Below are 23853 nucleotides of genomic sequence, written 5' to 3'. Positions count from 1 at the left end.
GTCCGTCAACGGGGGGTGTTCGACCTCGGCGGCGTTGGTGGAGGGTGACGACGAGGGTGGGCGAGAGTCAGGAGCGGGTGGGCAGCCGACTTGTAGTCCGGGCTGCAGCAGCGGCTAGGCAAGGTACGGCGTGGTCTACGATGGGGCGATGAATGGGGGCGTGCATGAGGAGCGAATCAGGAACGGGGTGGGACGGCCATCTTAGCCTGCCGTTTGCGTGGTGATAAGACCAACACGGCCAGACGCCCAGGACAGACAGAGTGCTACCCCGCATGGGGGCCCTCCGAGTACGACGAGTGCGGTGGCATGGATGCTCGTGTCGGGGCGGTCGCTCATATCAGGTCCCGGGTAGCTGCGTTCAGCCGCTTTACCCGGCGCATGCCAAGAACCTGGGTGAAATGCCTGCGTACCGGCAGTCGGGAGAAGGGAACACGGCGAGATTGCAGGGCGGCCTAGACCAGCACGTGCTAACAAGAGGCTATAAGTGCAGCACACATCAGCCGTGTGGGCTCAGCTGAAGAGAGCTCTGTCGCCGAAGAGCAAAAAGAAAGAAGAGAAGAAGAGAAAGAAGAGCAAAAAGAAAGAAGAGAAGAAGAGAAAGAAGAGCAAAAAGAAAGAGGAGAAAAAAATACATACAACACCAGGGATTCGCTGGTCGTCACCGACCCAACTACTAGTCTAGCGGTTACCGATTTATCTAGGGGAGAGCGGACGGGATCCCGAGTTCTTCAGTACCTATGGCCGTATGTGAAAGGAGGCTGGTTTATTCCTGCTTAAGCCGGTGCGGTAGTTTTGATCTTGCTAGAGGAGTAGTGATAGCAAAGCCTCAAAGGGGTGAATTTGAGTTGAAAATTTGGTGGCACTCTAATGCCCAAAGCCTCACGAGACAATCTTATGATCCGGGTAGCAGTTGTGGCTGTCAGAAACCCATCACTCAGCTAGTAATTGAAGGGTAGCTGCCGGTTTCCGGCAGGCGTGCTGGAGTGTAACCGCACCCGAGACATGCAGGTTCTATAAACGTGACATCAGTACAACTACGTGATTCTGCAGTGGGTCAATCCTCAACCAATGACATTGTTGCATTAATTATCTAACTATCGTGGCCAGCGACTTGTTAGTAAGTATTCGTTGGAAAACTTAGCAGTAAAATATTGCTGCTGCTCGTACCTCGCTCAATTGTCAAAGCCGGACATATGCACGTGCAATACGGAGTCGACTAAGTTAGGAAGTTTGTTTACGTTGACTTCCGAGGTCGAGCTTCTGGCCAAGAGGATTTCTTGCCCATCGAGGAAATAGATGCGTGCCGACACGTCTCCTAGTTATAAGGCCGTTGGCATGCAAAAGCCCCCTGACATGCTGCGTGTCTATGTAAAACCCCCCGATTCCAACCCCCCGATTCCCGTCCACGATTTACCTCGTGGCCGTCCCCATTCTCCAGTACCTGTAAACACCCAAACGCTCAAAATGTCTCTCTATCTAGCCGCTGTCCAAGCCCTCATCTAGCCACTGTCCATGCCCTCATCTAGCCGCCGTCCAAGCCCTCATCTAGCCGCTGTCCAAGCCCTCATCTACTTCTTCCGGCAGGTACCCACTGTCTCACCCGTAAAACCACGAAACGCCGCCCTATCCAAACGCCTCCGCTAAGCGACAAGCCCTAACCCCAAAAGAAAACCTAGGTCTGCTTCGCCAGCCACTCGTCAACAATCCCACGATAGTCATCCTGGGAATACGCCTCGAACAGCTCGCGGAGCGCAGTCGGCTTGCGGCGCGTCTCGAGCCCGAGGTCGTGCAGTAGCAAATCGAAGTACGGCAGCTGGTCGAAGACGAGGTCGGGGTAAGCCGCGCCGTGGCCCAAGGGGGCGCGGTACATGGCCCAGCGCTGCGCGAGGGCCGTGGCGGCGTAGATGCGGTCCTTCTTCTGCTCTTCTTGAGAGCCGTCGTCGTCGTCGTCGTCGTCGAGGTGCGCAATCTTGCCGCTCAGGTACGCCGCCGCCCACAGGCTCTGCACCTCTAGCCGCATCGTGTTGGCGATGTTGCTGAAGATGCCGACAAACACTAGCGACCGGTCGCCCGCCGCCGCGAGGTTCGGCGGCGCGATGCCGCGGTACAGCCGCCACGGCGTCGTCGAGCGTTGTACGGCGCTGCGGCCGGGTCCGGGGATGAGTTGGGGGAACTGCCGCCGGATTGTGTCGTCTGCCTCGGCATCTAGCTTTGCCCAGAAAGCTGCCTGCTCCGTGTCGAGTGTTGTCGTTGGCACGCCGAGATCGCCGAGCAGCGTCGCGGGCGAGAACGAAATGGACGGCTTGGACGAGTAGCCCGTCGCGGCAACGAGCGCGTCCACGCTCAGCTCTGTTGTGGGCGCCTCCGCGGGCTTGACGGTGCCGTACCCTGTGCTGTACCCTGCATCTGCGGCGGTATTGCGCTCCTCAGCCACGAGATGGATGGTGCGGTGCGAGACGTGCGAGATGTCGGCGCGGTGGATGCGGACGCGGCCGGAGCTGACCAGGTCCAAAAAGTCGATTTCGTAGTTAAGCGTGCCCGACGACGTGCCGTACCAGAACGGGCCGTGCTCGGGCTCGAGCACGCCGAAGCGCGGGTCGGCGCCGAAGCGGCAGTCGCGCACCGTGTCGGCGTGGATGGCGGCCCAGAACTTGGACGCCACGAACCTGCCGACGGCCGACGCGTGCAGGAAGCGCCGCAGCCAGCCCAGGCCGGAGAAGTCGGGGAACACGCACGGCGACATGAAGCTCAGCACGCGCCGCAGCACCAGCTGCTCGCGCCACGCCCGCACTGGCCCGAGCATCGTGTGCGTCGGGAACACCCACGACGGGCCCCGGCCTGACCGCCGGATGATCCACTCGACGCGGTGGCCCGACGTGGCTGCCAGGTAGACGGCGTCGTAGGCCGACTTGCCGCCGCCCAGCAGGGCGACGGTCGATATCTGCGGGTCCCCGGTCAGCGTGTGCGCCTGCGGGCCCAGGTCGCACGAGTGCAGGAAGGGCGTGCCGAACGACTCGATGCCGTCGATGCGCGGCAGCTTGGGCTCGTTGAGCACGCCCGTGGCCACGACCAGCTTGCGGCACTGCAGCACCTCGCCTCCCTCGAGCTCGACGTCCCATCCGCCGCCAGCCGCGCCACTGCCATCTCGCCGCCCAACGTTGACGGCCTTGGTGTTGAAGCGGATCTTGTCGGCAATGCCAAAGTGCTCGGCGTAGCCGGTCAGGTAGGCGTGCATTTGGTCGCCCGTGATGTGCTGGCCGGGGCCGACGCCGAAGCGCGCCGTGTCCATGGGGAAGTCGGTGAAGTCGAGGCTCGCGAAGAGGTTGTTGGTCCGCAGTGTCGGGTACAGTTTCTCGCGCGCCCACACGCCGCCGGCAGTCGTTCGCGCGTCGATCAGCACTACCTTGGCGGCGGCGTCCTGCTGGAGCAGCGTCTTGGCGGCGCAGAGCCCGCTGGGCCCCGCGCCAATGATGAGAACGTCGATCATGGCTGCTCTGACGTTTGGTTTGGTTGCTCTGACGTTTGGTTCGGTTGCTCTGACGTTTGGTTCGGTATGGCTGCTCTGGTTCGGTAACTTCTTTTCGTTTCGTTTCGTTTCGTTTCGTAGCTTGGTGTTTATTCGTTTGTTGGTTTGATTGTTGATATCGCGCTAGTGGCGCCTCATTTTCCCTCGACAGGTTTGGGGAGGGGAGAATTTCAAAGTCAGGGGGCCTTGGAGAGCCTCGAGGCTTTTTAGGAGCAAGAGTAGTCGGGACAAACTGTCCAAGGCGAGAGGAGCAGGGTCGGTTTTTGAACAGGGGCCCTGTTCCATCCGATCCGGGTGCGGCACCCCCGGCTTGTGGCCACCGCCACCTTCCAAGTCGTCCGTCTGAAGGCTCTGGCCGTTTGCCTGCCGCTGACCCTGACGTGGCGCGTCAGAAGTGAGACCTTAGTGCGCCCTAGGTAGGTCTAGGAGCGAGAGTGGCGGCTGCGTCTTGCTCTTGCGGGACGGGAATCGGGTCCATGGGTCTTAAATCCCTCCGGCTTCCTTCTATGTAACCCCCACCTTGCTTGAAGGATTCTTGATTAATCGAACGACGGCGGGTTAAGACGGCGGCGGTGACTGGATGCAGCGGTGCTGCGCCGCCGAGAGTGCCGTTAGCGCCGCCGCCAACGCACTCGTACCTGCTGGCTTGGGGCTCAAGCACTTGGCGCCTACCTACGTTTTTTGGGTGTATCTTTTGGCCCCCAGCATCCGCCCCGCCACTCACCCGCCAATCAGAACAACCAACAGAAAAAAGAAAAGAAACAGAAAAAAGAAAAGAAACAGAAAAAAAAGAAAAGAAACACAAAAGAAAAGAAACAGAAAAAAAAAGAAAACAGAAAAAAAACTGTTGGATTCACCAGGGTACCGGTACTGGACTCAACAGGGCGTGGCTGCACGCCGAAAACTGGTGGTTCAAGTGATGGATTGTAGATGTCTGTTCTTCTCTCTAGCTTTCTGGCAGTGCCAGAAAGCCCGTTCTTATACTACTATTGTGGTGGCGAAGTTGGTGGCAAAGTCTCTATCTAGAACCTTCGAGGCCCTTCTGCTTGACAAATTCCAACAAAAACAAAAGTAACAGAAAAAAAGGAGCAAAAAAAAACAGAAAAAAAAAGAAAAAGAACAAAAAGCTAAACCTTGCTTGCTATTTGTCTGTTTGTATCGAGGAGACAATACCTCTTGTGCTGAGAACGTGAACCCAAGAGCCAGCACGGGTAACAGTGGGATTACCCGTCAGTTGATTTTGCAAACATAAACTCCCGCGACCATGAGCACGTCTAGCGAACTAATAGTGCGTACATAGCTGCCAGCCTGCCACCTGGGCGCGCGCCCCCACCCCGCCTCACAAACGCCCAGCGTTTAGAAGGGGTATAGCCTGCGGTCCTAAGTACAAGGCTAGTGCCCTGTCTGAGAAAGTACTGAAGTGATAAGAGAATACAGTGTACCTAATTAGGTAGGTATCCTCTACACCTCTCTCTCTCTCTCTCTCTCTCTCTCTCTCTCTCTGTCTCTCCCCTCCCTCTCTCTCTCCGCCCCCGAGTCCCAACCGATGCCAATAATTACCTTGCCCAGCTTAGCAGGTAGCCAGACCCGCTTTCTTGCCCGCATGGCTTATGGTAGCTGATGTGCCTGGACACTTTTACCGATCAGCCCCAAGGGTGGGTAATCTTTTGCTTCAGCTTCCTGCTTCTTTTCCCACTTTCTATACTTCTTTTCTTTTTCTTTTTTTTCTTTTCAAGAAAATTGACCATAGCATTGCCAAACTATCTTCCCCCTTTCCCATCCCATCCCCCCACCCCCCTTTACTCTTTCTCCCTCTTCCCCACGAGAGTCTCCAATCTCCAATGCCTTGTCGTCTGGGGCGCGAGGTAGCTGAACGTCTTATTCTTCTGCCCAGGGGTTTTCGTAGGGTCCGGTGTCACTACCCGGCCAAGCAGTCGAGACAATCTTCGACGGCAACGCGGATTGGGGCTGTGGAACTGTATGGCCCGGCGTGGTCGGCGTAGTGGGCGTAGCAGGGCGGGATTGGGGTCCCTGTATTGAAGGTTAGTTAGGGCAGAGTCAAGAACCCAGCTAGTCAGGATTGGAGGGGGGAGGGGCGAGAGAGGCGGACAGAGAGAGGGACAGAGAGAGGGATAGAGAGGGACAGAGAGAGGGACAGAGAGGGACAGAGAGGGACAGAGAGAGAGACAGAGAGAGGACTAACAGCAAAGCTTGTCCCATCGAAGAGTCGATTTTTCTTGATTTCTGCGGCCCTCGCGAGCTCGTCGGGGACAAGCTCTTCAGCGTCTTTTGTACTATTGTCCGTGTCCAGTGCATGGAGCCATTCTTTCAGACCGGCGACTTGGCTATTGGCGGGTAGTCTCCGCATTCCCTCGAGAACAGCCTCGATGTACTGTGCGGGAGTCCCGATGGACTTTGTATTTTTGAGCTCTTGCCACTTGCAGTGTACGAGGAAGGCTGTGAACTGTCCCAGGGCGTGCCCGACCTGCTTGATGGTCTGGTCGGCCGTCTTGGCCCATCCCTGGCGGCGGAACTCGACGGTTCCGCAGCCCTTGAGCACGTTGGTGAAGTTGGTCGACGTGTATTTCTCGTTTGAGCGCCTTGTCGAATATCTTGTCCCATTTGTAACCTGCGTTCGCCGGCGCCGTACCTTGGACCATTCTGTACTTGGCAAGTAACTTTGGGTCGAGTTCGGCAAGAGGCCTGCACCACGTGTTCCTCTTGCGGTACGGGGGCATGACCTTGAACAGGGCATTTTCCCAGTACATGACTCCACAGTAGATCTTGGCCAGCTGCTCTGCGACAAACCACGGGTGATCCAGCTTTGTGCCAGGCGTGACGTGGACGTGATGTGAGCACCCTTTCGTGGTGGTGATTTCGATCTGCTCACTGAAGGCCTTGAATAGGTTGTGAACTTGTTCCTGCCAGTTCTCATTGGAGCCCAGGGCAGGAGAGATGATCTCAACGCGCCCTGTCAAAGAACGAGCTTGTCAGTCCGCGAAACCCGGGAGGAAGCAGGAGGGAGAGGACCATACAGTAGTCATTTTTGTCTGTCTTGTCCTCCGAGAGCGCCGGTTCGTCAGTAACCTGCCAGCTGTCCTCGTTTTGGTTCACATATATCTTGAGTCCTCTCTGTTTCATCAACTCCTTGAGGAGGTCTCTCATGCGCTTCCGCTGCGAGTCTTGGGCATCATGTTTGGCATGATCCGTTTCTCTGTTGGTGATCTCGAAATTCCAGGACCTGTATTCGGCAGGAACGTTCTCCTTGGCCTCTAGCCTCTTCTTCAGATCTTCCTTGAAACTGTCTTTGAGCCTGACAAAGAATTCAAGCTCAAACCCAAAAACGGGAGTCAAGATGGACATTTCTGACTTGTGAGGTGCTGGACAGAAAATAAAAGTGAAAAGAGAAACGAGGGATGCTCTGCGTCAATCGGCGGCCTGTTGGCTTAAAAGTGTCGGAGGGCCTTTGTTGTCCAAGATTCTGGGACTTGTGTCTGGGTGCCGGACTGAATGAAAATTATGGACTGAATGAAATATATACACTGAAGCTTGTTGCTAATTAGGTACTTTAAAATTACAGAGAACAACAGACCCCACATGTTTTCAGCCTTGATCTATTCAGCCTTGATCCATTCAGCCAAGAATCGTGTTGCCACCAACACCACAGCTGTGTCTTGCTTCAAACAAAGGTTTCATCAGCGTGGCAGGATGGATGGTCAAGTTGGCGGCCCAGGTTTGGGGCTCAGGTGCAGTGAGTGCCCGTCATGTTCGAATTTGACCGACCTTCAAAGCTCCGAGACCAGGACACGCCACAGCTGGCACTACGGCGTCGATGTTTCAACCGTTAAAAAATAGCAGCATTTGGCGGGTTGTGTATTCACGCCACCGCCCAATGTGGGACGAGAATATGCCTCAAAGTCTTTGCAGGTGAATGCCGCAGACGAGGCTCGAGGGGGGGGGGGGGGGGGGGGTGCATGGCGGAAAGCATATCAGACAGACAGACGTCTGGTGCCGTGCCATGGCGGGTATAAGATCCGAGCAAGATCCAAAACTGACATCATGTCACCGGTCATCCACAGGATCTGACTGTGCCGACCAAGATAGGATTATAGGAACCGATGTCGAGATTATAGGAACTGACGTTAGGTATGTGTCGGTTCGTTGGTTCGAGATTTGGCTGGTTTAGGTATCTACCGAGCGAGGCACAGCACAATCTGGCGATGTTCTTTCTTGGGATGAGGCCCGACAAGTCCACCCGACGCCTGCTGCGGCGCAGGTGGGCGCTGACTATTCTTAGACGCGCTAATGCAGCCTGAATGACGATTACGACCTGACCAATTAGTTACTCTTCTGACAACATTCCCCACCCAATTAGGTATCGCGATACGGAATACCACGTAAGTTTCACTTCCCCGGAGGCGTCCCCTCGCCATGGCTCGGTTCTTGGTGCCGCTACGGCAGGGGCTGATGATACGAGCCTTTGAAACAAATGGTGGTGGTTGCCGACATTCCCTCCGCGGCACCCTAAAGTAGGTGGGACGTGGTCTCGAGATACCTACCGAGGGGGGTAGTACTTGGAGGACAGCATTGTGTCTCCTCGTCTCTGGTCTCTGGTCATCCAAGTCTATATATCTGGCCTCGTCACTTAATTGTCTCTCGACGTGCTCTCAAGCAGTCACGATAACAATCCCCTAGGGTCGCGACGTACTATTCCCCATTACCTCCATTCTCCCACAAGTGAGAAATTCTCCACACGAGCCTCTCGCTTTTCTTTTGGCGTATCGTTTTTTTCCATCGTTTTTTTCCATCATGGATAGACTCAAACACATCGCAAGCGAGACCCCTAGCACCTCGAACCAAAGAAATTCCGCCACGACAACCGGTGGCCAGCACCCCACTTTCACAAAGAAGCAGTTTGAGAATGCAATCCAGCGCGTGCTGGGCCAGGCCGCACCCGCCCAGGAAAAGCCAACTGAACTTGTTGTTTACGAGACGGCCGCCGAATCAGCTTTCAAGAAGATCCTGACACCTTCGGCGCCCACGGAACAAGTGCACGAGGTGGACTGGTGCGGTGTTCAAAAGCCCAATAAGGAGTTTCACTTGGTCCGAGTCGGATCGACTGACTTTGGAAAGTTGAGGGCGAAGGCGGGGAGCGAAGTAAGAATAAAAGAACCGGATAGGACAGTACGGTGGGCTCACGTGTTCAAGCCGTGAGCCAACCCAACCTGTAGCTGCGAGCCAGCTGGGATCGAATGGCATGGAACCTCGGACATTTGGATCGTGGGCAGCAGGATTCCCGCTGGCTGGACTGCTTCTAGATTATTTCTTTTCTTCACCTCTCCTTGCCCGGTCAGTCTTTTTGTGGAGAGATTCGTGGGGGGGGGGGGGAGGGTTTCTTGGCATTGCTGAATCCAAGCAAGGACTATCGAAGCGGACATGGCTTGGTGCACTACGGACATGGCTTAGTGCACGACGGACATAGCTTGGTGCACTATGGACATGACCTTGACACAAGCGGCGTGTTGAGGGTCGGTGATTCCGAGAACAGAACAGAAGAGGAGGACTGGGAAGAAAAAGAGGGCAAAGTTGGGTATTTGATTAGTCCAGAAATAAAGGATCGGCCGGACCGATGATATCTTGTTTCGAGGAATTCGGACTATCAATCTTATACGCATTTGATTCTCGGATTGAGCCTCGGGTCGCTCCTGGGAGGGTTGTTCTCTGTCGCAGTAAACAAACCCTGTCCGGGTGCAGTAGAGTGGCTCCATGTAGAAATCTACCAAGACTCGGCTACAAGAAATACCTCGCCAAAAACAAGCTGCGGCCGGCAGTCGGGTCCGAGATTCCCAGCGGTGTTCCCATGTCGGCTCACGTGCCGGAGAGGGGTGTAAGCAATGCCCCATACACAAGGTGTTGCGGGGCTTAGCCCTGGTTGAACGCTTGGGCTACCAGCCCGCACATGGGTTCTCACGCCCACACATTTAGTACGGGGATTAGCCCCTCCTAGAGTTGGCCAGCTAGTGCACTTTCTACACATTTTGTCACCACAACAGGTTATGACGCCCTACTGCTTCCAAAATTGAAGCTATCACCAAGCCGCTTTCTGCATTCGAGAGCGCATACTCGGGAGTTTAGTCCAGTTGATTGATCTACCCAGTATTTTCCAGGGCGCAGGTAACAAGCGGGATCTGCGACCCGAACAAAGGTAATTGAGCGATTACTTCGGCCAGCACTGCGGAGCAATACCCCTGCGGAACAAAGTCCTCGATTGTCCCCCCTATAGGACCATATTAAGGCCATTTCCAACACTGTCAATTTGGTGACAGATTGACAGACCATTCGACCAACCAGGTTGCCAATTCAATTCCACGATGACTATGGACAACACTCGCCTGCTCCGGGCCGACATGCCGGTCCTTGGAGAAAAGAACCTGACCCAGTGGGACAGCGCTCTTGGGGTTACCTCAATATTTACGACCTTCAGCACTTTATTCTCGAGGAAGTTGAAGAGCCTACCGTTACGGAGACTACCTCAGCCATAGTAGCTGCGCTCGTGCCTGAGCAAAAGCGAGAGTGGCGTACGAACAGAGCAGTCATAATAGCTATGATCAATAACAGCCTCTCACTTCAGGTTCATGAGAGACTATTAGCCCGAGGCTGGGATCCTCGCCAATAGGACCCTAAAGTCACCTATAACTAATCAAGCACGTCATTCCCCGCCTGACGCAGGAAGCCGTCATAGACTTCGTTATAGAGTTTGTGAAGATTGACAAACCTTCTTTCATTACCATATAAGCTTTCCTAACGAGACTCCGGAGGTGGTGGTGGTGGTGCCGATTCAGGTTGTAGTGCCGATTCTGGCTCGATTGTTTGAGCTCGATCGGTCCCGAGATTGAGAGCTGCCAATTGCTGCTCGTGCTGACAAACCCGCAAGTTGTAGAGCTCTTTATCAATGAGGTTGTCCTCGACCTCAGTACGTGGACGATTGTAGTCGAGTGCGATGGGTCTGACTACTTTCTTGAGCCCCTTTGTTCTGTCGCCGCGCGGGGCAGGTGGTGCGTTATGGGAAATCTAGAGGGAGAACGAGAACTAATTGAGGTCTAAGGCTGCTAGCAACGGGATCAATACCCGTGACGGTCCAGGGGAGGTGTCTGGAAAGCTGCCGGAAACGGTGCTGGCGGTGCTGTCGATGCTGTCAGAGAGTTGTTGGCCTGACGTTGATGCCGATGTCGATCGTCCGACGGGGCGGACCGTTTGGGATTTGATGAATCTGACGACTACTGCCAGCTCGCTCTTGACGATGTCGTGTTGGAGGATCTAATTGGGATTGAAGGTAATAGTCCGACCTTGGTTCCGACGCCTGGTACCGAGCTGCTATTCGTTCTGCTACTTGATCTCGTCAAGCACTTCCTGCGGCAGGTGGTCAATGTACTCCTCGACGACTTCGATCGAATCAATGTCAAGGGTGTTCGGGTGGACGGCAATATAGTTCAAAATCTGAGCGGCTAGAAGGTGCTCTCGGGGCTGTCGATCCATTAACAACTGGTTGACATCAATGTCGATAAAACGACAGGCCGACTGCTGACCTCAATACAGGGACGTAATAGCCTGTAGGTACAGTGATGACAGGGAGGGTAGTCTGCAGTAATCTGCACCGACATGAACTAGCGGTTCTTGTGTGTGCGGGTCTTGTGCGAGATCCCAGGAATTTTCCAGAATGTTGGGCAAAAACGGGGTCCCAAAGTGGCATTCGCGTACGACCGACGCAAAATGGTGCAAAAAGCAGAAAACAGGCTTCCAAATGTCGCTATGGAAGGCAGGTAGTCGGAAAAATGGAACAGATCAATTGCCGTCAATCCAAGCGATGGAAATGAATAGACAGACGATGGAGATCTTATAGAAAAGGACAGGTGTTAAGAAACTACCTGCGTGTGCGGAAGACTTGGTGATCTCGTCGCTCAGGCCATCGAGAAAAATCTCGGCGCCTTTGGTGTACGAGTTCAATTGTAGTGCATAGGTCGCTACGACGTTGAAGTCGCAGCTACCATTGTGAAGGCATACGTGCCTACAAGAAAGAAGAATTTAAGAAGGATAAATCGTTCTAGTTCTAGGGTTCTGGAGCAAATGCTAATGAAGGCTAATGCATAGACCACCTCATGCTTATGTGAGCATGACATCATATAAGCATGACAGCTATCTTTATAAGAAGATCGATAATGTTGGCACATGGGTGCGTTGGTGGAAAATGCGATGTATGTCTTCTACCTCAATGGATCACGGTCCAAATCTAGAACTAGAAGTGTCTTCCGGGTCACGTGATCATGTGACCTTGTATGTATATAGTCCACCAATGGTCCAACAATGCCCCTCCACACAAAAATCATCGCCCCGATGATTAGTAGTTGGTGACCTAAGGTTCTCGATCTCACTCACTTGACTCTAATTCCATCACTGCCTTTTTGGCTGCCTTCGTGAACACCTACTCCCCGTCCTCGTGCTCAAGGCCCATTTTGGCCGTTTCCTCACTGGTCAATCCGTTTATACTTCCCACGTGCATTTCGTGGGATTTTAGTAGTCCATGGTGGACTCTGGTAAACACGTTGAGGTCTATTACAAACCACTCGACTCTTTGGGTCGTCTGTCTATAAAGGAGCACGGGCTCCACAAAATGCTGGGGGTTGGTAATTATGAAGATAGTGTGAGGGCCTGGTCCTCCAGGCCTCCCAGACGCTCTGACTAATCAGACGCCAGTTGGGTGGATCCACCCGACCAGCCAGAGCCCCACCTTGAGACGCCCTGGAAGAATCTCGCGAGGGGAGGCTTTTGAGCTTCTTTTCCCTTTTCCCTTTAGTTTAGAATCTTCGTCTATAGCGCCCAATAGAGGAGTTCCGCCCTCATTCCAAGCCGGCCGTGACACCACTGTCCCGCGTCCCCGATCTCAGGGGTCCCACTTCGGGACCCTAGGGCACTCCTAATTAGTACACTCCATAGGACGCCCCTGATTAGCCCACGTGTTACAATCTAGACAACAGGTCCACGGAGCTAGGCCCGGCCTAGGATTGTGGGGGTCTGGACGGCAGGTAGGAGATGACAGGAGACAAGGAGTATCGTGCACAGATTGCGAAAGACAGGCTTTCAACGCACAACCAAACTGAACAAGTACGAATACTACGACCTCAAACCTATACGTACGCCGTGGCCTTCGAAATTCGATCTACTAGCAAGGGGATTATTAGACTAGGAGGTTGTTCAAGATAAACAGAAAGAATATATTAAAAAGATAGGGGCTCTGTGTAAGGAAAAGGACACCCCAAACACCAACTGCGCGCACAGGGTGCGCGCCCACCACTTGTCACCAACTGGCTAGAACACTGCCAGCTGGCATACGCTACGCCGTGGCGCCACGACCGCAGACTGATGCCCGGGCCGAACCCCTGAGCAGGTATATAAACAATGGCCCTCGCCCATCTTCCTTTGCGAGGGCCAGGTTGAAGTCTTACACCAATACAAGTCATTGCTCCCCTACCTTCTTGCCTGCATTGTGACCACCTTGATCAGGCGTACCTACCTTCTGTCACGGCATGGCCTGGACAGGCTCCTGTTTGGAGTGTGGTCTGTGCCTGACGTATCACGTGGCCCACAACTACCCATTTCCCCGCGCCCTGCGCGGTCCCCGTCATAGCTTCCTTCTTCATCTTTAGATTCTACGAATTCAGCGATGATTACTGCAGCCCTGTCTCTTTACGTTGACTGAGCCGTGATACCTTCTCTTACACTCTGAACTACCTTTCCACAGGTACTCGATCGGATATTATATATACAGTCTGTCACGGCCGGCTTGGGATGAGGGCGGAACTCCTCTATTGGGCGCTATAGACGAAGATTCTAAACTAAAGGGAAAAGGGAAAAGAAGCTCAAAAGCCTCCCGTCGCGAGATTCTTCCAGGGCGTCTCAAGGTGGGGCTCTGACTGGTCGGGTGGATCCACCCAACTGGCGTCTGATTAGCCAGAGCGTCTGGGAGGCCTGGAGGACCAGGCCCTCACACTACCCCCCTCCAAGCCGCGACTGCCGTGACGGTGGTCGTGGCTTTGAAGAGCGGATTTAAGCGTGCCTTCTAGTATACTTCCTCTTTTGCCTTGCCTTGTACCCTTTGTGCTCTGCCTTGTTATCCTCTTCGTGGTCCTCCGGATATTCGTCTTCTGCTGCTGCCTTTATCCAATCACGCAGCCTCACTGGAGGTCCTGCGGCTTCGGGGTATTCTCGATGAAAACTATCCAGCGCCATAGCTGCATTCTTGAGATTCTCTGCCTTATACCAAGTATCGTCGGGGTCGTGCCCCTTCCAGGCAACTTGGTATTGTAGGGTCTCTCGTTGGCCAAACAGTCGAGAGGCATTAATCCTCTCAACTTCCCACTCTGGCTCCCCGTTGATCTCCTCAGGTGGTTCCGGTAAGCTGGTCTGTTGGGGTAGGGGACTGTCATCAGCCTTACGTAGCCGATCTGCATGGAAGAGGTTCGTGCCTTTGACATAGGGCGGAGTATCCAGCACAAAGCTATGTCCTCGTTCCTCCACGATCTTCCATGGTCCTGCCCACTGTGAATCCAACTTGGTACTCGGGGCCTCTGTCCTCATACCCTTCTTGCTCACGTATACCAAGTCTCCAATGGTGAAGTCGACGGGACGTCGCTTCTTGTTCGCTTGGACGGCTTGGGCCGCTTGAGCTTCTAAGGCATTCTTCCTTGCCAGGTCTTGTACCGCTTTGGTCTGGGTGACGAGCTGTAATGCTTTCTTTTGCGGGTCGGTCGAGGTATTGAGGTCTAGGATATCAATAGAGAGGGGGTTCCGTGGGGTGGCTCCCAACGCGACTTTTAACGGGGCCATGCCGATGCTCGAATGCCAGGACACATTATGGGCGAAGTCGAGTGCCGGTAGGTACTCGCTCCAGGTGTCTTGGTACTTGGTGAGGTAAGGCCTCATTCGTTGGTCTAGATCCGCGTTGGTGATCTCCACGGCGCCTTGCGTCTGTGGGTGGCGAGAGCTGCCGTGACGGTGTTTGGTCCCGGTCAGCTTATTAATTGTTTCCAGAAATTCCGAGATAAACGGTCCTGCATTATCGCTAATCCAGACAGCCGGGATACCAAAGAAACGGTATACCTTGTGGAAGTAGCGCTCTGCCAGATCCGGTGCGGTATCGTTCTTGTGTCCAGGGAGCGTAGCCATTATCTTGCTGAACTTGCAAATAAAGGCCCAAACGTAGTCGTAGCCGTGACGATCCTTCGGCATATCTTTTCCGTCGACGACTACCTGGCTCCAGACTTCATTCGGCACCTCCAGAGGGTGTAAGAGGCCCGGGGTCTTGTCATGACGGGTCTTGTTCCTCTGGCAGCTTCGGCAGTTCTTGATGTACCTCTTGACATCCTGTCGGAGGGTACTCCACCAAAAGTCTTTCTTGAGGAACGCGATAGTCTTGTTTTGGCCTGGGTGTGCGAAGATAGGCGGCTCGTGGGCTTCTCGGATTAGGGCCGTCCGTAGATATACCGCTCCGTCGGACGTGACTTCCGGTACCACGAGACGACCGTTATCTACGCCCAGACTCTGCTTCTCGTTTTCCTCTTGGATCAGGTCTACCAGGTCAGCGCCGCGAGGCATATCTGGATTCACTACCGCTCGGGAGATAGGCGCTAGGACTGGTTGGATACGTTCCACTGGTATCAAAGGGAATGTTCGATCTTCCTCCTCTCGTGCCTTAACCGTAGGTGAGTCGACGGTCTTACGTGATAGAGCGTCGGCAACCACGTTTTCTTGTCCCGGGCGGTACTGGAAGGTGATATCAAACTGGCCTAGGAAATCGGACCATCGGACCTGACGGGTTGACAGCAACCGCTTAGTAGACCAGTAGATCAAGGCTTTATAATCCGTGACCAAGAAGAACTCCTGGCCGAGAAGAGAAGGTTCGTTATCCTTGAGACAGTTGACCACGGCGAGCAACTCTTGATCCTGGATCGGATACGCACGTTCGGCCGGAGTCATGTTCTTCGACGAGTAGCCCACGGGTCTCCAGACTCCGTCGGGCTGTTGTTGCATGATCACGCCTCCAGTGGCGTTGCGTGAAGAATCCGTTTCCACTCGCGTCGGGCGGCCGGGGACGAAGAAGGCGAGGACTGGGGCCTCGGTGGCCAGCTTCTTCAGTTTCTCAAAGGCCGCTTGTTGCTCGGGTCCCATTACAAATTCACTACCTTTCCTCAATAGCTTGGACAGGGGCTCGGCGGCATCGCTAGAGTGGTGGCAGAAGACTCGGACATAGTTGCACAAGCCCAAAAAGGACTTGACGGCGCGTATCGAACGTAGGTCCTCAAACTTCCAACTCTGGATGGCCTTGATCTTCTCTAGGTCGATACGTACGCCTTTCCCAGCTTCGAGAACTAACCCTAGGTAGTCAATGACTTCCACGTCAAAGCTAGACTTCTTGATGTCTCCCTGTAGACCAGCCTTATACAAACGATAGATGGCCTCCTCCACGTGTGCGAAGTGTGGCTCGTTCTCCTGAGTATAGATGAGAACGTCGTCGGCGTAGGCGCTGGCAAAGTTGTCTAGGAGCTCGTTCAGCTGAGCGTTGATGAAGGCTTGCCACCAAGCAGGGCCGACCTTGAGTCCAAAGGGTAGGACTTTCCACTGGAAGGTTCCTTGACGGGTCTTGAAGGCCGTCAAGAATCTTGAGTCGGGGTGGACTAGTAGACGATTAAAAGCTCGGATAATATCGATCTTGGTCAGGCGGCGGGCGTTACGGCAGTTGGAAAGCGTTCCTTGGATATCGGGTGCGAGGAACTGGCGTCCTTTCAGGAACTGGTTGACCCATCGGTAATCCACACAGAAACGTTTCTCCTCGGTACCCTTCTTTGGTACAAATAGCGTCGAAGCGGCTGTCTCCTCCATACAGGGTTCCACGAATCCAATCCGTAGAAGCTCGTCTACCGTCTCTTTTTCCAGAGGGAGAAGGTGACCGGGTGTATAGAACCTCTTGGGCTTCCCTTCCAAAGGTCGCTCCAAGTCTAGGGTCACGTCGAACCCTTCACGGCTCGGCGGCAGCTCGGTCGAAGCTTTCTTGGAGAAGAAGCCTTCGAGATGGGCGAGCTCCTTTGGGAGTTTATCGCGAACTCTCTTGACGTGTTCGGGATCTTCGCCGGCAGGGAAAGGAATTGGCTGTCCGTCGTGGGTCTGCCAGTTTAGACGAGACGCAACGACGTTCAAAGAAATAGGTGTATCCGGCATGTTCTGTCGAGCCCATCTAGGTTGCCGGGGGTCATTTTCCACATGCCTACAGAGAGCTGCAATATTGACCACGAGGGGCTTGTCCTGGTCTCTGGGGCTAGAAAGGGCGATGGGCGCTAAAACTGGGTTTATCGTTCTCAAAGGGCGCTGGATAATCTTGGTGACCCTCGCTTGCCTTTCGTCCTCAGCTATCAGGCGGTCGCGACGCACCGCGTCTGCCTGAGCCTGTATGTCGAGCAAACCAGTCTGGCATGGAATAGTAATGGTGGGCGAATACTTGGCGAGCGCTGGTAGATCTTGAGGCCAGATCATGGTTCGCGTGGCGGGGAAAAGGCCAACGCGATACTTAATGAACCATTCTTGTCCGATAATAACATCGTCGGCAGTGGGGATAATGAGGAACTTCTGTCGTGGAAATCTCCGTCCGTCGAGTTCCAGGGAGAGGCGGATCTGGTGGGTGGCTTTGGCGGCGAGCACCCCATTAAAGTCATTAAGGCGGATGGGCTTAGATAGCTGTTCTCGAACGGCGCCTAGTAGCTCCACGGCCTTATTGGCCATCTTCGGGGTCATTGACAAATAGATATCTGCTCCGGTATCACAAAGAGCTTTGGTTTTGAGGCTAATTCCTTCCAATTGGAGTTGAATAGGGAATAGGAAGGTTTTTGATCCAGACGATCTGCTCACTTTAGCTAGTCGTGGTATACGGACTGTCGTGGAGACTTCCGACAGTCCTAGCAGTTTTCCGATTCGTTAGACGACGAGGATGACTGCTCCGGGGAGGTAGGAGGATCCTGGTCGAGGTCTAGCATCATCTTGGCCATAGTCTTCCGCTCGGGGCAGTCACGGGCGAAGTGACCTTCCTTACGGCAGATGAAACAAGTATCGTCTTTCCCTCCATCCTTCTTAGCCTCGGGAACTTTGGTTGCAGCTGGCTGGGAAGTTGGCTTCTCAAACCGAGACTCCCTAACATGGGTCCGTTCGCTGTGAGTGGTTGGCGAACGTGTCCGGCGATCCCTCTTCTCTTGTTTGCGCTCTCTGTTCTCCTCCCAAGCGCGCTGGTGGGCTAGAGCAGCATCCGCGACGCTGCCAGCAAAAGCTTCGTAGGAGATTGTCGGGTTCTTTGAGTCTCCCAAGAGTCGGGTGTCAAGCCGGGCGGGAATATGCTCATAGAGTAGGGTCTTGCGCTCAGACTTGGCAATATTAGCCTTATCAGCCAAGCTATTGACTAATCCAATGTATGAATGGATAGTCACGTCCTTATTCGCCGGATCATACTTGAGCTTGGCTAGCTCGGCCCTGGCTTTCGTGGCCTGGTTGTCATCATGGTAGACAGTCGACAACGTAGCCACCATCTCGGCGACGTTGCGGAAGGGCATCTCCTGAGAGCTGTACCGACTCTCCAGCAGGTTGTTCGGGGATCCCTCCGTAAGAGAGTTCAGAACCGCCATGCGGCTACGTTCTGTCTTGAAAGTGGCATCGTCTTCTACAAACTTGTCGGCCACCTTGATGATCCACTTATCGAAGGTTCCGTCAACACCCTTGAAAACTCCAGGGTCGACACCGGCCTTGCGAGCCTTCCGGTCGAAGGTTTGGTTGGCGGCGTGCTGGTCCTGACCGTAGGGCTTGAAAGCGGGAAGGGCGGCGAAGCCAATGGGTGTGAAGCTGTCCCCACTGAAAGCGCTCTCAGCGGGGGTGACAGTTCGGGCCCGGCGATTGACGCCGTCGGCGGTGCGGGCGGCTGCCTCCGCCCTGAGTTCTGCCACTTGGGCAAGTAGAACTCGGTAATCCTCGGCGCTCGGGGCGCCATCGTCACCCGGTACGCTACGGGTTTCGTTTCCCGGCATGTTGTCTATCGGGGCGTCGACTTCTATACTGGTGACTGGCTCGATTGGCTCTGTGTCGCGTTGCTGTGGAGCGGGCTTAGCAAGCTCTGTGCTCGAGGGGGTTGCTATGACTTCTTCGTCGGACTCTTCGGTCTTCAAGTTCGCTTCCTCCTGGGTCCGTTCGCTTAGCTCTTTTGGCTAGGAGAGGCGTTCGGATTGGCGCATCGGTGGTCCGTAATCTTTCTTCTTGGGCATCGACGCTGTGGTGTTTGGGGGTTTCTGTGGCCTGGTTTATCGTCGTGCACAGCCGACGTAGTGGGTTGTTTGTGGGGTTTGACGTATTTATTGATCGCTAGCCAGCGATGAGAATTGAGAGTTTAGAATTGTGTCACGGCCGGCTTGGAATGAGGGCGGAACTCCTCTATTGGGCGCTATAGACGAAGATTCTAAACTAAAGGGAAAAGGGAAAAGAAGCTCAAAAGCCTCCCGTCGCGAGATTCTTCCAGGGCGTCTCAAGGTGGGGCTCTGGCTGGTCGGGTGGATCCACCCAACTGGCGTCTGATTAGCCAGAGCGTCTGGGAGGCCTGGAGGACCAGGCCCTCACACAGTCTTACAGCTATATAAGGCTAATACATGTGAGGACCCGTCCACCAAACTGGCCCTCAAGCAGCCAGAGCCGCCCAGAACCCCCGGGCCTATCAGAAGCCTCCTCGAGGCCCCACCTACCCCACTGATAGATGAAAACTTATTCGCGAGCACGCGACGCGTTGTCGGACTTTTCCTTCTTTCCCTCCTCAGTTTAGAATCTTCGTCGATAGCACCCAATGGACTGAGTTCACCTCAATGCCTTGCCCTGGTCGTGACAATACAGAGCCAACAAAGAAGCATCTCGAGCTTCTCAAACATCTATTTCGCTATCTCAAAGGCATCAAATCCTTGAGCCTGGTCTTCTGCGGAAACGATGTGACTATTCAGGACCTAGGCTTGCGCACCTATGCGGATGCCTCACTTGCAGACGAAGTACATACTCGTTACTCAATAGGTGCACATATAGTCTTTCTTGCAGGAGGACCTATTTATTGGAAGACCAAGAAGCAAACCTACGTTGCAGTGAGCACTACAGAGGCAGAGTTCATATCACCGCACAGTCAACTGCATGAGACAAGGCTGCAATATGGTCGCTGTATTCGTAGAATCTAAAGCTAAGGAAAGAAAGAAGAAAGGAAGTTTCTAAAGCTTGGGCAGGGCGCAGGGAAATAGGACGTGGGGTGCACGGGCCATCTAGTCTAGTGGGGTCCGGGTCGGGCCCACTATTCCAGAGTTGTCTGCACTTGCCGTGATAGTTCACCAATCTCACGCCTGCAGGGCGCTCAGCGATGTGGATCAACAAGCTGTATGAGGAATACGGCATCAAGCAAGGTCGCCGTTGGTTTTGTTTACTGATAGTGCGAATGCCCTCACAACGGTTCTGAATCCCTATAACAAGGCACGAACGCGATGTATAGACATTCGCTATAAGTGGATTATTGACAAAGTCAAGAAGAAGGAAATCAAGCTGGAAAAGGTGCCAGGTACAGAGATGCTGCGGATAGTTTCATCAAGCCCCTTGCACTGGATTTACTTACGTATTAAATTCGTCAAAATGCTGGGAATGCAGTCAAGGAAGGTTCCCTGGTATTGATAAGAAAGGAGTAGAGCTTATTTGTACAATATAATACCCTTTCCCTACCACAACACAACATGGCATTTTGCCATTGTTACTTTACACATCACATCTAGGAATCTTCATTTGGAGTGTGGCGAAGGGGGTGTGTTGCGGGGCTTAGGGCCTGATCTTCTCAAACTCGGCAAGTTGCCAACTCTTCGAAAAAAGGACTTCCAGTGGCTTCGTCAAAGTGGATCTACCAAGAAGTAGTGCATTAGTGCCAGTCAGCCACACTATACCGTAACAGTAAGGCGGTCAGAGCGGTATTCTCACCGCCTTTGGCCACTGAAGTTGATCCTGGCCATGTCCGAGTGCGATGCCCGAGAAGTCCTTTTTTGCAGCCAAAACGACGTACAATGGCATCTTCGAGCGACAGCCAATTGGACCTCGAGCCAGTGATTGATCTTACTGGCGCACCGGGAGCCCCCGAAGCCCCTGAGTCGGCCAGCGACTGGCTTGACAACCCCCTTCCAGAGCCCCGCCTTTCCGACTTGCCAGCAGAGTCGCCGCTGCGGTTTCCAAGCCCAGGCACTATAGTAGCCATAGTCGACGACCCAGGCCGACGGTCGACGGCTTCCAATAGTATTTTGGCGGCAGAGTCGTCCAGCGAGTCCCCCCTTGCGTCCACGGCGCCCCCTAATGCCGGTGCATCACGAAAGCGCCCGGCCCCGAAGAAGGAGTCTACCAATAAGCGGCGCGGCAAGCAGTTGGTTGATTTAACCGATACAACCGACGACCAGTCAAGCTCATCAAGAAGGGCATTGCAGCTGAAGAAGGTGGTATTCAAGACGCATATGACGGAGCAATTGATGCTCTGGTTCCAAGAGTGCAAGTCCGAGGGCCTGTTCAATAGCAGCAAGAAGAAGGATTACGCGCAAGTCTGGCAGGACGTCTGTACTCGCTGCAAAGAGGCCTGGCCGCAGTATCCATGGACCCCTGCTGTTATCTCGACGAAATATAATACCGAGCGCTCTCGATATCGCGTATGGAAGGCTCTGTTGGAGTATTCTGGGGTCTCTTTCAACGAGGAAAGCCAACTACCCGAAGCGGCCGAGTCAGTATGGGAGGCTTTCTTCTTACGGCATAACACTCCCACCAGGAACCATACCTGGCTTCAGCACACACCTCTGGGGGATCCAGAGGTCTACTCAGCAGTCTTTTGGCGGGAAAAAGCGACAGGCAACCATATAATGGAAGCTGAAGATATACCTTCCCAGTCCTTTGACCAGATTCTCGATGACGGCGAAGAGTCCGAGAACGATGAGGCTGAACCTAGCGGTAGCGAAGAGGCTGGCAGAGCAAAAGCATTACGAATACTACCAGTTACGCCTGCAAGGAAGTTGACACCGGCACAGCAACACCGTCGTGATACTGACCCTGACTCCAACCACCGCCGTACTAGCGGTTTGTCGGTCTCTGAGGATACAATTGCCGTTTCGCAAGCCTCCCAGCAAAGCAAGACTCCTGATGCTTTTGATACAGCCTTGTATAGCACTCTTTGTAAAGCGGCCTCGATTATGGCCGCTCCGAGGACCCAAGGCGCCACCGATCTCACCGAGGCTATTGTAAGCTTGGAGGCTCTGTTTTCGCAGGATCTCAGCCGTCAGGAGAGGATAAATTGCCGGAAATACCTTCAAAACAACCCTCTGGCCGTAATAGTGTGGAACGCGTTGAATCCAGAGTCAAAGAGAGAGATGGTTGACGAGTGGAAAGTATGAAGTTGAAGTGGTGGATTTGATGGGAGTCAAGATTGTATTCAATATTCAGCTTCGCCAGCCAATTACCATAGAAATCCAAAATCCAACCTCGGCTAAAGCCACCCTTTCGCCCCACCTTATAACCCCTCAACACCAAGGTTTTGGCCGTTAAATATCACCATTTCTATCCTCTTGATTGACGGTATCTACTATACTGAGCCCACATTGCGTCTGCAGCGGTATGGCGAACCCAATCTGGATGCCGCGTTCCGACCGTCCGCCCAGCTCTGGCTGCCGCAAGCGATATCAATTGCCGCTGTTCTGGTCCAAGTACGTCCTCGTGATTATACTGAAGAAGGAAGTTATGTAACGCAGTCACAGCGTATACGATAAATACTTGCTTCTCAAAGCTGTACTCGATTGGGGCGTTCCGAATAATTCTCCACATCCTCTTTATGATACCGAAAGCCTGCTCGACGACGACTCGGATACGGGCGTGCCTTAAGTTATAGAGCTCTTTCTGTGTCTCTGGCGGGTTTTGAGCATCTCTCCAGTCTTGTAGGTGGTATCTAATATTCGGAAAAGGAATTACGATGCCTTGGCGAGCCCCGAAGCCAGCGTCTGCCACATAAAACCGGTTCTCTGGTACACGAAACCTCCTTCCAAAGGCCTGGGCACACAACATCGCGTCGTTAATCGAGCCTTCGGCACCAGCGAGTACGTAACTGAACGAATAATCGCTTCTGACTGCGGCAAATACGTTCTGAGAGACTCCTCCCTTTCTATCACGCCAGCGGGCTTGATCACGAGTAGGAATGTGGGCGGCAATGTGAGTGCCGTCGATAGCACCGATACAACCGTTGAAGGCGTTCAACTTCGGGTTCAGCTCGACCGTCGGATCAAGCCAATCGTCCTCTGGAAGGCGTACAACGTGTTTATGTAAAGACACCAGCATTGGCAAGACTGTATCTATCGTCCTCGCCACGGAGCTTTGGGTAATTTGGAAGAAATGGGCCGCGTTTCGCTGTGTGGCTGCGTGTGCCAGGATATATAGGACCACCATAACCTTCTGCTCAGCCAGTTGATACCGGCTGCCTTTGAGTCCTTCGTTGGTCCGCAGCCATCGTACGAGGGCATGGAAAGTAGGCTTATTCATGCGAAAGAGGTCCTTGAACCGAGTGTCTGCGCCATTGAGAAGGCAATTGGCCAACCGGCGCGCAAATCGAGGGCCACCGGGGTGTATAACTTCGCGTAGGCCAAGTTGAGTGCCTTGCTGGCTTGGTTGGTACGAATTACATACAAAGTCAATGTTGAGGCTCATTTCTAACCCTGTACAGACTTTTCCAACCGGTTCTCAGCCCACTTCCAGTGTGGCTTTGCCTGTGGCGCCAGCTTTGGATCTACTTTCCACCGAAAAAGTCACAAATTCCAGCTTTTCCAGCCATCTTGCAACTCGCCAAGTTATGGCCAAAAACCGGCAGAATCCTCGTCTATTTTACCATATTCGGTATGGCTGTGGCCCGGGCGGCCTTGCAGTAGCGTGGTACATGCGATTCCAGGGGTGTTGGCATGAGTTTGGCTGGCAAAATTTTATGAGGTACAAAACCCACTTTTTCCACTCAAAATTGGTGCCAGAAAGGGTCAAGCTCCCTCCGGAAATTCGATCAATCTTGGTCTTGGCGCCTGGGACCTAAAGTACCGAAAAGCTGACAACTCGCCGAGTTTGAGAAGATCAGGGCCTTAGCCCTGGTTGAACGCTTGGGCCACCAGCCCGCACATGGGTTCTCGCCACACATTTAGTACGGGGATTAGCTCCTCCTAGAGTTAGCCAGC

At 53.8% G+C, this 23853-nt stretch overlaps 5 protein-coding genes across 5 annotated transcripts; 1 reads left to right on the top strand and 4 right to left on the bottom strand.

Annotated features, from left to right (window-relative positions):
* Positions 1–1672: 1672 nt before the first annotated feature.
* B0T26DRAFT_656103 (uncharacterized protein) lies at positions 1673–3487 on the bottom strand (the record flags this gene model as incomplete). Its single annotated transcript, XM_060438685.1, has 2 exons — positions 1673–2342; positions 2400–3487. 2 exons carry the CDS (start codon positions 3485–3487, stop codon positions 1673–1675), a joined length of 1758 nt encoding a protein of 585 aa, XP_060291327.1.
* A 1917-nt stretch (positions 3488–5404) lies between these two features.
* B0T26DRAFT_679941 (uncharacterized protein) lies at positions 5405–6889 on the bottom strand (the record flags this gene model as incomplete). Its single annotated transcript, XM_060440418.1, has 4 exons — positions 5405–5557; positions 5730–6138; positions 6206–6497; positions 6562–6889. The coding sequence occupies 4 exons, from the start codon at positions 6887–6889 to the stop codon at positions 5405–5407; spliced, it is 1182 nt and encodes a 393-aa protein (XP_060291326.1).
* Positions 6890–8335: 1446 nt separating this feature from the next.
* B0T26DRAFT_788982 (uncharacterized protein) lies at positions 8336–9609 on the top strand (the record flags this gene model as incomplete). Its single annotated transcript, XM_060446827.1, has 4 exons — positions 8336–8683; positions 8947–9116; positions 9311–9413; positions 9580–9609. 4 exons carry the CDS (start codon positions 8336–8338, stop codon positions 9607–9609), a joined length of 651 nt encoding a protein of 216 aa, XP_060291325.1.
* A 1303-nt stretch (positions 9610–10912) lies between these two features.
* On the bottom strand, positions 10913–12035 carry B0T26DRAFT_679939 (uncharacterized protein; the record flags this gene model as incomplete). Its single annotated transcript, XM_060440417.1, has 3 exons — positions 10913–11112; positions 11452–11567; positions 12010–12035. The coding sequence occupies 3 exons, from the start codon at positions 12033–12035 to the stop codon at positions 10913–10915; spliced, it is 342 nt and encodes a 113-aa protein (XP_060291324.1).
* Positions 12036–12818: 783 nt separating this feature from the next.
* Positions 12819–13066, bottom strand: B0T26DRAFT_725864 (uncharacterized protein; the record flags this gene model as incomplete). The annotated part of the gene is made up of 1 exon (XM_060442797.1): positions 12819–13066. A coding segment is annotated over exon 1 (223 nt), but the record flags the coding sequence as incomplete, so codon positions are not given.
* Between the last annotated feature and the right edge of the window lie 10787 nt (positions 13067–23853).

This window comes from Lasiosphaeria miniovina (genome assembly GCF_030549165.1).
Source record: "Lasiosphaeria miniovina strain SMH2392-1A chromosome Unknown B0T26scaffold_7, whole genome shotgun sequence".
NCBI lineage: Eukaryota > Fungi > Ascomycota > Sordariomycetes > Sordariales > Lasiosphaeriaceae > Lasiosphaeria > Lasiosphaeria miniovina.
This window is presented reverse-complemented; position numbering and strand designations above follow the sequence as displayed.